The sequence below is a fragment of the Muntiacus reevesi genome, chromosome 11, assembly GCF_963930625.1.
Source record: "Muntiacus reevesi chromosome 11, mMunRee1.1, whole genome shotgun sequence".
NCBI lineage: Eukaryota > Metazoa > Chordata > Mammalia > Artiodactyla > Cervidae > Muntiacus > Muntiacus reevesi.
This window is the reverse complement of record NC_089259.1, coordinates 27,126,390-27,138,758: the sequence shown is the minus strand read 5'-3', so window position 1 is coordinate 27,138,758 and position 12,369 is coordinate 27,126,390. Positions and strand designations below refer to the sequence as shown.

The following is a 12,369-nucleotide window of genomic DNA, read 5'->3' as shown; positions in this document are numbered from 1 at the left end:
GTGGGAGGTGGGAAGGAGGTTCAAGAGGGAGGGGACCTATGTAAAACTATGGCTGATTCATGTCAATATGTGGCAGAAACCAACACAGTATTGTAAAGCAGCTATCCTCCAATAAAAATAAATATTTAAAAAATGTGTTACAGTTAAGCTGAAGGAAGATGGGTTTGGTATGTGAAATGAGTGAAATTAACCTGCAATGGGGCTGCTGTAATAATCTAGCTGTAGGTTTCCAAGGGCCTAGACTAAGATTGAGCTAGTGAGAATGGAGAGAGAATAGAATCATATACAACAGATTTATTTTTATAACTTGAGAGGCCATATTCTTAAAGTTTAATGGAGGTTGAGATATGTGAAGATCTTCCAGATATAAGGGAGCCTCCAGCTGTATGGGAGATTACATGAATTATAGAGGAAGAGACATTAGAAAAGATGACAGAATCTGCATGATGTGAAAACATGTTGGTAATTCCGTGAAATTAGTAAAATTTTTGCCTGGCTTCCTGAATTTGGCTTGAGTTAAAATGAAGATAGGGCTTCCCTTGTGGCTCAGCTGGTAAAGAATCCGCCTGCAATGTAGGAGACCTGGGTTCGATCCCTGGGTTGGAAAGATCCCCTGGAGAAGGGAAATACCCACTACAGCATTCTGGCCTGGAGAATTGCATGGACTGCATAGTCTATGGGGTTCAAAGAGTCGGACACAACTGAGTGACTTTCACAAAAAGAAGATAAGAGAGGCCTTGAATTTATTTGTAGTGTTGAGAAGCATGTTTCAGGTTTCACGGGGAAATTTTTCCCTCCCTTATTATCAATGACATCCCACCATTCTCTTAAAAACCAAACCAATGTCCAAACTGGAATCAGCTTTTCTTTCTTTACTCCCTTCCTTAATCTCTGTATCCAGTCACCCCAAACTATGGAATCTTCCCTTTTAAATGTTTACTTTATCATCGTCCTGTCCTCAGCATTCCTAATGCCTTTCTCCTAAGCCCACCTACTCTCATATTTCTTTCCTTGAATTTTGATAATCTTATAGGTACTTAGGTGGAACGGGCTATTAGTGCATGTTAGAACTGAACAAAGGATAGTCTGAAGTAGCATGCTAAAGTCACTTTAGTAATGTCCAACTCTGCGACTGTATGAACCAAAGCCCACCAGGCCCCTTTGTCAGTGGGATTTTCCAGGCAAGAATACTGAAGTGCGTTGCCATTTCCTACTCCAGGGAGATCCTTCCAACCCAGGGATCGAACCTGTGTCTCTTGTGCCCTACATTGGCAGGAGGATTCTTTACCACTGGTGCCACCTGGGAAACCCCACTCAAAAGTGGAGAGGCATAAAATTTTCATTTGTGAATAGATTTTTTTCTTAGACTAGTTAAAACAGTGATCCAGCTGTTGCATCCTGAAGGAGGCCACTCACTGGCGACTCTGATAACGGGCCTCTGTTCAAAATCTCAGCCAAGCAGGTAATCTGTGCATTTTAGAAGGGATGAGAAGGGACAGCCCAACTTGAACCAAAGGATGGTGAGAGGGAGAAGCCACACCTTGGATGGCATAGAGGGGGACACTCCTGAGCCTTTTATCTTTCAAGAGGGACAACCCCTTTGGGGGCAAGAGCTAGCTGGGCTTCTGAAAATTGACTCTTGGAAACTTCCAAAAGGGATGACCTCAGAGTCTTTTCTGTTCTTAGCATAAAGCACAAAAGACAGCTCCTGGTCATTAGGAAAACCAGGTTAAGAAAATCCCTTGTTTTCCACTGTGTGTTTTCTTAGACCATTTTTCTGGAACATAAAAAAGAAGCTAAAAACAGCCTAAATGTCTTAGGATTTATCAGCTGTATTATGTCCTTGTAACATGATTTACCTAAGTATAGTAACCAGTAGTATTTTGATGTATTCAAATATGACATAATGCACACTTGTGTCATCAAAATAATTAAATTGTGACACTGTAAGACCAGGTTATAATATTGCCTACAGCATTCTTCATGTGATTCATATCTTTATGTATTGATGATTTATTTTCAGTCGGTCAGAATATCCATTCTATTTTTCAGCTTCTCCAGTTGGCAACGGTTATATCAAGCCTCCAGTTCCACCTGTTTCTGGTACACAAAAGGAGAAAGGGCCCCCAACCATGTTACCCATCAATGTGGACCCAGACAGCAAACCTGGGGAATATGTCCTCAAGAGTTTATTTGTCAACTTCACCACCCAGGCTGAGCGCAAGATTCGCATCATTATGGCAGAACCCCTGGTGAGTAAACACAGAAGGCTTGTGTCTTTTTCAGTCCTTCTTGATGCTGAGTATAGATTTTACAGCTCTAGGAAGGGATGAAGGATGGATGGCTTTTCCCCTAGTTTGTTTTTTGACATCGTGTGTGTGTGTACTCAGTCATATTCAACTCTTTGCGACCCCATGGACTGTAACCTCCCAGGTTCCTCTGTCCATGGGGTTTTTCAGGCAAGAATGTTGAAGAAGGTTACCATTTCCTCTGCCAGGGGTTCTTCCTGACCCAGGGATTGAACCTGTGTCTCCTGTATCAGTAGGCGGATTCTTTTTTTTTTTTTTTTTTTTAGTAGGCGGATTCTTTAACCACTGCGCCACTTGGGAAGCCCTTTTTGATACCATAGGTAATTTTTCAGTCAGTTCAGATGGTCAGTCGTATCCGACTATTTGCAACCCCATGGACTGCAGCACACCAGGCCTCTCTGTCCATTACCAACTCCCAGAGTTTACTCAAACTCACGTCCATTGAGTCGGTGATGCCATCCAACCATCTCATCCTCTGTCGTCCCCTTCTCCTCCTGCCTTCAATCTTTCCCAGCATCAGGGTCTTTTCAAATGAGTCAGTTCTTCCGATCAGATGGCCAAAGTGTTAGAGTTCAGCTTCAGCATCAGTCCTCCCAATGAATATTCAGGACTGATTTCCTTTAGGATGGATTGGTTGGATCTCCTTGCAGTCCAAGGTACTCTCAAGAGTCTTCTCCAACACCACAGTTCAAAAGCATTGATTCTTCAGCACTCTGCTTTCTTTATAGTCCAAATCTCACATCCATACATGACTTCTGAAAAAACCATAGCTTTGACTAGATGGACCTTTGTCAGCAAAGTAATGTCTCTGCTTTTAAATATGCTGTCTAGGTTGGTCATAACTTTTCTTCCAAGGGGCAAATGTCTTATAATTTCATGGCTGCAATTACCATCTGCAGTGATTTTGGAGTCCCCCAAAATAAAGTCTGTCACTGATTCCACTGTTTCCCCATCTATTTGCCATGAGGTGATGGGACCAGATGCCATGATCTTAGTTTTCTGAGTGTTGAATTTTAAGCCAACTTTTTCACTCTCCTCTTTCACTTCCATCAAGAGGCTCTTTAGTTCTTCTTTGCTTTCTGCCATAAGAGTGGTGTCATCTGCATATCTGAGGTTATTAATACTTCTTCTGACAATCTTGATTCCAGCTTGTGCTTCCTCTAGCCCAACTTTTCTCATGATGTACTCTGCATATAAGTTAAATAAGCAGGGTGACAATATATAGCCTTGACATACTCCTTTGCCTATTTGGAACCAGTCCATTGTTCCATGTCCAGTTTTAACTGTTGCTTCCTAACCTGCAGACAGACTTCTCAAGAGGCAGGTCAGGTGGTCTGGTATCCCCATTTCTTTAAGAATTTTCCAGAGTTTGTTGTGGTCCACACAGTCAAAGGCTTTGGCATAGTCAATAAAGCAGAAGTAGATGTTTTTCTGGAACTCTCTTGCTTTTTTAATGATCCACTGGATGTTGGCAATTTGATCTCTGGTTCCTCTACCTTTTCCAAATCCATCTTGAACATCTGGAAGTTCATGGTTCACGTACTGTTGAAGCCTGGCTTGGAGAATTTTGAGCATTACTTTACTAGCGTGTAAGATGAGTGCAATTGTGCGGTAGTTTGAGCATTCTTTGGCATTGCCTTTCTTTGGGATTGGAATGAAAACTGACCTTTTCCAGTCCAGTAGCCACTGTTGAGTTTTCCAAATTTGCTGGCATATTAAGTGCAGCACTTTCACAGCATCATCTTTTAGGAATTGAAATAGCTCAACTGGAATTCCATCACCTCCACTAGCTTTGTTTGAAGTGATGCTTCCTAAAGCCCACTTGACTTCACATTCCAGGATGTCTGACTCTAGGTGGGTGATCACGTCATCATGATTATCTGGGTTGTGAAGATCTTTTTTGTATAGTTCTGTGTATTCTTACCACCTTGTCTTAATATCTTCTGCTTCTGTTAGGTCCATATCATTTCTGTCCTTTATCGAGCCCATCTTTGCATAAAATATTTCCTTGGTTTCTCTAATTTTCTTGAAGAGCTCTCTAGACTTTCACATTCTATTGTTTCCCCCTATTTCTTTGCATTGATCCCTGAGGAAGGCTTTCTTATCTCTCCTTGCTGTTCTTTGGAACTCTGCACTCAAATGGGTATATCTTTCCTTTTCTCCTTTGCCTTTCACTTCTCTTCTATTCACAGATATTTGTAAGGCCTCATCGGACAACCATCTTGCCTTTTTGCATTTCTTCTCGTTGGGGATGGTCTTGATCCCTTCCTCTTGTACAGTGTCATGAACCTCTGTCCCTAGTTTTAAAAAATAATATTCACATTTCCTGATTTAAGAACATAATTGAGGATCAAGGACCTTAAAATAATTAGCAGATAGAATTCAGCAGCACACTTCACCACTGGGTTTAGGACAGATAAGAATTTAACATTAAGAAGTATTAAAATTGTAGAAAAGTTCTTTTCATAGTCTCTGCTGTGTCTGGGTACTTTAGTCAAAATCTTTTGTCCTATCTTTAAAGTAAAAAAAAAAAAAAAAATTATCTTTCTTCAAGGGATTGCCTGAGCTCCTAGTCTGAGAACAAATAGACAGATGGTCTCCGTCACATAGTATCCAAGGAAGTTTTTTGAGTCGGTTATAAGTACCATTCTGTTACCTGAAAATGGAAGACAGGAAATTGTTGATTCGGTTACCTACAGTCCCTTTCTTAGATGAATAATGCCCTTCAAGTCAGTAGTCAATATCTTCTTTGCAAATGATTCTGCTGCAAAATAAGGCTTGTGCTTCAGCCTTATGTTAATTACTTTAACAAGAGCTCTAAAGACAGAGTGCTAAATCTCAAAAGGATAATGGAAAGGAAGAAAGTTCAGTTGGAAGATTCAGATTACTTGTCTCCTGACCTTGGCGGGCCACTCACAATAAGAGAAAGGAAAGGAGTTCAGAGTGACGCAGTTCTGTCTGTGAAGCTGGCTTTGTACCTCCTGTGAAGAGACTGGGACAGAAGAGGTCTGAGGCTGGCTTGAAGGCATCATAGCTTAAAACAATTAAATGTAACTTTGAGCCCATAGCCCGTGCGTGCTCAGTCGCTTCAGTTGTGTCTGACTCTTTGCAACCCTATGGACTGTAGGAGCCTATAGCCTAAGTCTCTTGAAAACTACGTAACTTATGATACTCAGCATCATCTGTTCAAAATGATCTTTATTAGGGACTTCCCTGGCAGTCCAGTGGTGAAGACTCTGAGCTTCCAGTGCATGGGGTGTGGGTGGGTTCAATCTCTGGTCAGGAAACTTAGATCATACATGCCTTGTGAGGCAGCTAAAAAATAAAAACAAAAATTCTTACCAAATAATAATAATAGTAACCTTTATAAGAATCACAGTTTAACATTTGGGACTCAAAATTCAAGGATATTGAAATGTTTTGAATATTTGTAACCCAAACATTAGAAACTTTGCCTTTAAATGTTTTTATTAGATCAATGAATTCCAACTTTCTATTAAGGAAAATGTTTTCTTGGTTTTACAGTTTAAATCAATTATAATAAATGAAACCTAGTATGAAGCTTAGTACTCTAGCTTTTTCCCATTCACCTGTGTGTTTGTGTTTCTAGTGCTTTTACTACTAATAATAGGTGATATTTCTGGAGCACTTAACTATGTGCCAAGCACTGTACTTAACATACTATATATCCTTTAATCTTCACAGTGACCTTAGGTAGAGAGTATTTATGCACCTGTTTATAGATGGGGAAAGCTGGCACAGAGAGGCAAAAGTGATCATCCAAGGTCACACAGTTTTTATTTGAATTCAAGCTGGGTCTCTTCAGAGCCCACCTCAGAACCATTCTACACTCTGCTAGTCTTTGCGTGGGCATTTTCATAGGAAGATACCTTCTATGGTATCTTTACTTAAGAGACTTAAGTATTACTTAAAGCAACAGAGGGCTTTCCTATAAATGGGGTCCAAAGAATCACGCACCTTCATTCCCATTGCTCGAAACAGTGCTGATCCCTGGAAACCTCTGAGCTTCTTGGGAGGTGTGGGGGGGAGCCAGGCCACCTCCTCAAGATGGGGAGGTGGGGAGCTACCTGGGCTCCAAAGATCCCAGAAGAGTTTAAGGAGAGAGTGGAAAAGCACAGGGAAGAATCCTTTTAGTCAATGGCAGTGGAAACATGCCAAAACACATCAGGGCTCTCTGAACTTGTGTATCATGGTAGATTTTTTCAAGAAACTAGTAAGTTATACCTTCCCAAATGGCGCTAGTGGTAAAGTACCTGCCTGCTAATGCAGGAGACATAAGAGACCTGGGTTCGATCCCTGGGTTGGAGTAGGAAATGGCAACCCACTCCAGTATTCTTGCTTGGAGAATCCCATGGACAGAGGAGGCTGGCAGGTACAGTCCATGGGGTTGCAAAGAGCCAGACACGACTGAAACGACTTAGCGTGAGGCACAAGGATGTTGTATGGTAGTTGAATAGAGGCGCTTAGAAGGCTGGACTGTGAACATCCCTGATTCTAAAATAATAGTTTAGGTACTGTTGTTTAAGGATTCAGGAAGTAGATTAGATTGGGTTTAACTTTTTCATCTTTAGTTTACTTCGTTTGGAATGTGTTTGCATAGCATTTTTCTTCTTGGAGTAAACATTATGTCTGAGAAGCTAACATGTTTCACAGCGTTCTTTTAATTAGAGGTAGACATTTCTGTTCCTTTCTCTGAGACAACTTAAAGGTCCCCAAACAAGAAAAATGAAAAAAAAAAGTGTACGCTGTCTTCATCAGCAAATCTTCATTGTGTGCCCAGGGTGAAAGAGTTTACCAGATGCTGATGGTCAAGTAAATGGACATTGTGTTTTTAGCTAAAGAAATGTATTCAATCAATTTTCAGTATTGTTGCTTTTTATAAAACGAGACTATTCCTCTTGTATTTTTTGGCAGAGGTGTAAGCTTCTGTGCCATTTCCTTCTCTTGTCTGTTGAAAAGTGCTTAGTAATTTTTGCCCTTGAATTTGTTTACTTATTGGACAATAAATGTGAGTAGATGCTGTGGCTTGTACCTGAGTCTAATGTAAATGTGTGTTTGGCGTTTTGTTCTAGAGCCCTAGCAAGAAGAGGAGTTATTTTTGATATATGTGTAATATGTTTAAAGTCAATTCTGAATAAATGTCCCCTAGTATCCTGGTGGCTCAGAGGTTAAAGCATCTGCCTGCCATGCGGGAGACCCGGGTTTGATCCCTGGATCAGAAAGATCCTCTGGAGAAGGAAATGGCAACCCACTCCAGTATCCTTGCTTGGAAAATCCCATGGATGGAGAAGCCTGGTAGACTACCAGTCCACGGGGTCGCAAAGAGTCGGACACGACTGAGCGATTTCACTTTCACTTTCAGTATTTCTCTTACAGAAGTTGATTTTATTTAGAAAGTTGTTGAATCCTTTAAAAGCCTGGATTCATGTGGACTTGTATCATATCACAAAGTTGTATTGTCTTATCTCTAATATAATTAAAACTTGTATGGGAGTAGCAAAGATAGTTTTTAAAAATTTGTAAGTATTGATTTATTGTTTATGGGGCTACTCAGGAATCTGTATTTCTCAGTTTTCTTTTTAAAAGAAACCTTCAGAATTCCACATCAGTTACACTGCATGAGATCAGTTATATACAATGTTAAATTAAAGTTGTACTTATGAATTACTGATGTCCAGATAGCTAACTTAAATGGGGGGAAAAGGACGGGAAACAAAGATGTTCTACCAAGATAAAATATTAGATTTTTTTCTTGTTAAAGATGTTTCACCAGTTTAGCAATATTGTTCTTCATACCTAAAAGATGCTCAGGTCATATTCATTAATATTTATGGATAAGTCAATAATTTTACTCAATTTCTGTTGCTTTATGAGGTCATTTGATAGTATTTGCTCCTGGCTGGTCTCCCTATTATTTTACTTTTCCCAAGCAGTGTTTTAAACAAGGTCAATTGGGTCATCTGTAACTTTTTTATACTTTTATCTCAAAACAGAGAAACAGATGCTATCCCTCTTGCCTCCTGCTCCTTTCCTCTGGTTTAAAATTTATTTTTCCCAAGTATATCTTTTTATAGTTATTTAAGTTATAATCAGTGGGGGGTAAATCACTTGGTTTAGTTTATCTCAGATGCTCGGATTTCCCCGAATTATCAGTGATATTTCAGCTGAGAATAGAATTCTAGTTTCACATTTATTCTCCTTCCAGACTTTTGCTGATAAGTTTCACCATGTTGCCTCTAGCACTGCTGTTGAACAGTCTGGTTGATTTGCTATTTGTTTGTGGATTATTTACTTTTTTCTCTGTCTGTTTTTATGGTTTTTTTTTTTTTGCTTTGTCTATAGCTTTCTGCAGTTTCACCACACTCTGTGTTGAGATGTGGATTTATTTCTATTTTCCTGTTTGAGAATCTGATGCTTCTTAAATTGAAGGTTCATGTTTTTCATCAGTTTTGAAAAATTCTTAGCTATTAATTATTTGAAGATTACCACGTCTCCACTTTTCCTCTTTTTTCTGGCATTTATGTTAGATATACATTGCTCTATTACCTGTCTTTTTACCATTCTTTAATTATTTCTACCCCTCTATCTTGCTGCTATATTCTGAGTCAATTCCTCAGGTCTAATCTTCAATTTATTAATCCTCTCTTGGGCTATAGGGCTTCCCTGGTGGCCCAGTGGTAAAGAATCCACCTGTTAATGCAAGAGACACAGGTTCAATCCCTGGGTCGAGAAGATACTCTGGAGAAGGAAATGGTAATCCACTCCAATATTCTTGCTTGAGAAATTTCATGGACAGAGGAGCCTGATGGGCTACAGTCCATAGGGTCACCAAAGAGTCAGACATGACTTAGCAGCTAAACCATGACAACTCTTGGGCAGTGTCTAATCTGCTGTATAATGTGTCCAATGAGAGTTATAATTTTGGTGATATAGTGTTTTCTTTCTAGAAGTATGTTTTAAAATCTATTTAGGTGAGGATTTTGTTAATTTGAGGGATTTCTTATGTTTAGAACTTCTATTTTGTGTCTTTGATCACCTTAAACATGCATTTTTGTTTGTGTCCTCTCTTAGGTTAGCCCCAGAATCTTCACTGTCTTGGGCCAAATATTATATTAATTTCTTGGTTTGGGAATTTCTGCACCTGGAAGGTGATACAAATATAAGCTCCAAACTCTTTCAAGACTTTAGACTGTGGTTTAAAATTCTTGGGGAGGATTGTGTTGTTTTTACCTAGAACTGAGGCAGGGGCCATTGGAATATCTTTTCATCATCTTGTGCCGGGACATAGATTTGTAGCTCATCCACTGTTCAGGACCACTGTTTAGGACCACACTTTATGTGGGCATCTTATCTCCAGTGCCCCACCTCTCAAGGTTCACAGCTTAGTTTCCTGTCCCCAAGTGGACAGCAACAGAAAGCTTCCAGCCTAATGAGACCAGTAGTTCTCCCCCTGTGTATCCACTGCATCACCTCCTATCTTTCTGCTTTTCATTTCCCTTTTCCTTTCTTGTGAACTCATTTCTTCACTTAAAAAAGTCCTATATTCCACTCACCATTTTCAAGTGTTTACAGCCTGTGAACTTCTGTATTATCTTGGCCTATTATCCTACCAGAGCCCTCTATGGAATTCTTGGTTTGCCTTTCATGCAGATAAGGACAGGATGGGTCTTTGTATTGTGAGCTTCCTGTACAAGCAGATATTCCCATGGCAAGATGGGGTGACCCCAAGATGAATAAAAGGAAGAGTGAGGGAATTGTCTAGTCAAAGCTATGGTTTTTCTAGTAGTCATGTATGGATGTGAGAATTGGACTATAAAGAAAGCTAAGTGCCGAAAAATTGATGCTTTTGAACTGTGGTGTTGTAGAAGACTCTTGAGAGTCCCTTGGACTGCAAGGAGATCCAACCAGTCCATCCTAAAGGAAATCAGTCCTGAATATTCATTGGAAGGACTGAGGCTGAAGCTGAAACTCCAATTCTTTGGCCACCTGATGCGAAGAACTGACTCATTGGAAAAAAGCCTGATGCTGGGAAAGATTAAAGACAGGAGGAGACAGGAACGACAGAGGATGAGATGGTTGGATGTCATCACCGACTCGAAGGACATGAGTTTGAGCAAGCTCCGGGAGCTGGTGATGGACAGGGAAGCCTGGCGTGCTGCAGTCAGTCCGTGAGGTCGCAAAGAGTTGGACACAGCTGAGCGACTTCACTTTCACTTTTCACTTTCATGCATTGGAGGTGGAAATGGCAACCCATTCCAGTGTTCTTGCCTGGAGAATCCCAGGGATAGGGGAGCCTGGTGGGCTACCATCTATGAAGTCACGCAGAGTCGGACACGACTGAAGCGACTTAGCAGCAGCAGCAGCAGAGTGACTGAACTGAACTGAATTGAGGGGACTGTCACTAAGTCTTCCTCTTCTGGTCCTTCCTGATGAGTTTTCCCTAAATACAAGCCTGTCCCTTTCATTCTCTTATTTAAAACCTTCGTTTCACACCCTTTTGCTCCTTGATTTGACTTCAGCCTGTCTTTCTTCACCTGTGCATCTTTATGTCCTTTATGTCCTGTGTTATGGCCTTTATGTCCATCTTTATCCCCTGTGTTTCAGTTCTGTGCTTGCCTGTCACTGTGTATATAGTCCACTGGCCCCCCTTCCTGGAATGCCCTCAGCTCTTCATCCTGCCTTCCTCTTTTAAGGCCCATCTTAAATACCTCATCATCTGGAAAGGTTATTTGATTTCTTCCCTGACTCCACACAGTTATACAGATGTGGGTAAACGTACCTGTAAATCTCTATCTGAATCACTGTACCATTATCTCAGGCAAACTGGCTTCATTAAATAAGAGTATTAGAATAGACTAGAATAGAAAATGTCAGAACATTATAGGTTTTAAGAGTGCATGTTGTTTTATGAAACTTTCAGTTGTGTGTATATCTACCAGACCTTGGTATCAAATTTATTTTTTTATGATGAGTAGGGGTGAAGGATATAGAATTTCTGTTTTAAGTTGAAGAAGCACTTTAGGAATTCACTGAAGGACCAACAGTTAGGACTGCTTTCACTGCTGAGGGTCCAGGTTGAATCCCTGCTTGGGGAACTAAGTTCTCACAAGCCATAGGGAGTGGCCAAAAAAAGAAAGAAATGAAAAAAGACACACTTTAGTAGCCTTTAAGTTCCTTACAGGCATTACTTACTGTGTCTTATCTACACATGCACACATACAAATACATGTATATCCCCATGTCTAGAAAGTCTCCATTAAACACAGTAGACAGTAAGTGTTTTGTTTAAATGAGTAAGTATATGAATAAAAGGAGTGGATAGATGAATGGGTGAAAAAATATTAATATGGTAACTCAAAAAGAATGTAGGATCCTGTATGTTTCTCAGGGTCATCTTGCTAACCTCTGAATTGATAATACTGGATTTTGTTCTGTCCTTTGTACCCCTCAGCAGATGAAAGCCCTACAGTCTGCCGAGTACAAGAGACGTTAATTCTTAGCCTTCTGCCTTGGGCCATCTAAGGACACCTCATTATTCACTGATACGGTCACCTGCTCCCACTTCACCCAAGCAGTGTGTGGAGAGGAGAGTCAAGTTGACTCTTAGCGGTCAGACTAAGCCTCAGAATATATGCTCTCATTATCTCTGCGTCTCTCCATTTATATAGCATCTGTCACTAGGAGTCACAGGCAATTACCTTCTCAATAAACTCTTTTCCAAAAAATCAAGACACTCCAGCTTTTCAAAATTCATGAGTCCCAATAATCTTGACCTTGGAGATTTAGTGGGCGAGAAGAGATAAGACCAAAAACAAAGCAGCTTTTCATTCAGACTGATCTAATAGTGTTGGAAGGCCAGTCAGTCCCTCTCCTTTTTTTCTCATGTGCAAGAGTCTAGCTCATGGGTGGACGAGAGAAGTCAGGGCAATAGGTGGAGCTCTGACATGATTCTTAGCACCTGCCAGATGCTGCGTTATCACCATCACTGTGATTCTCATGGTCGCCTAGAAACTGGTATCAACTAAGTAAATCCCCTAGT

The 12,369-nt window shown here is 40.4% G+C and overlaps 1 protein-coding gene across 3 annotated transcripts in view; it reads left to right on the top strand.

Moving 5' to 3' along the window:
• Window positions 1–12,369, top strand: part of FRY (FRY microtubule binding protein) — a 329,088-nt gene that overhangs the window by 121,716 nt on the left and 195,003 nt on the right. For all 3 annotated transcript variants that reach the window (XM_065901750.1, XM_065901751.1, XM_065901752.1), the window contains exon 2: window positions 2,053–2,252. In XM_065901750.1, coding sequence (XP_065757822.1) covers window positions 2,053–2,252 — 200 coding nt within the window. The remainder of the gene's footprint in view (window positions 1–2,052; window positions 2,253–12,369) is intronic.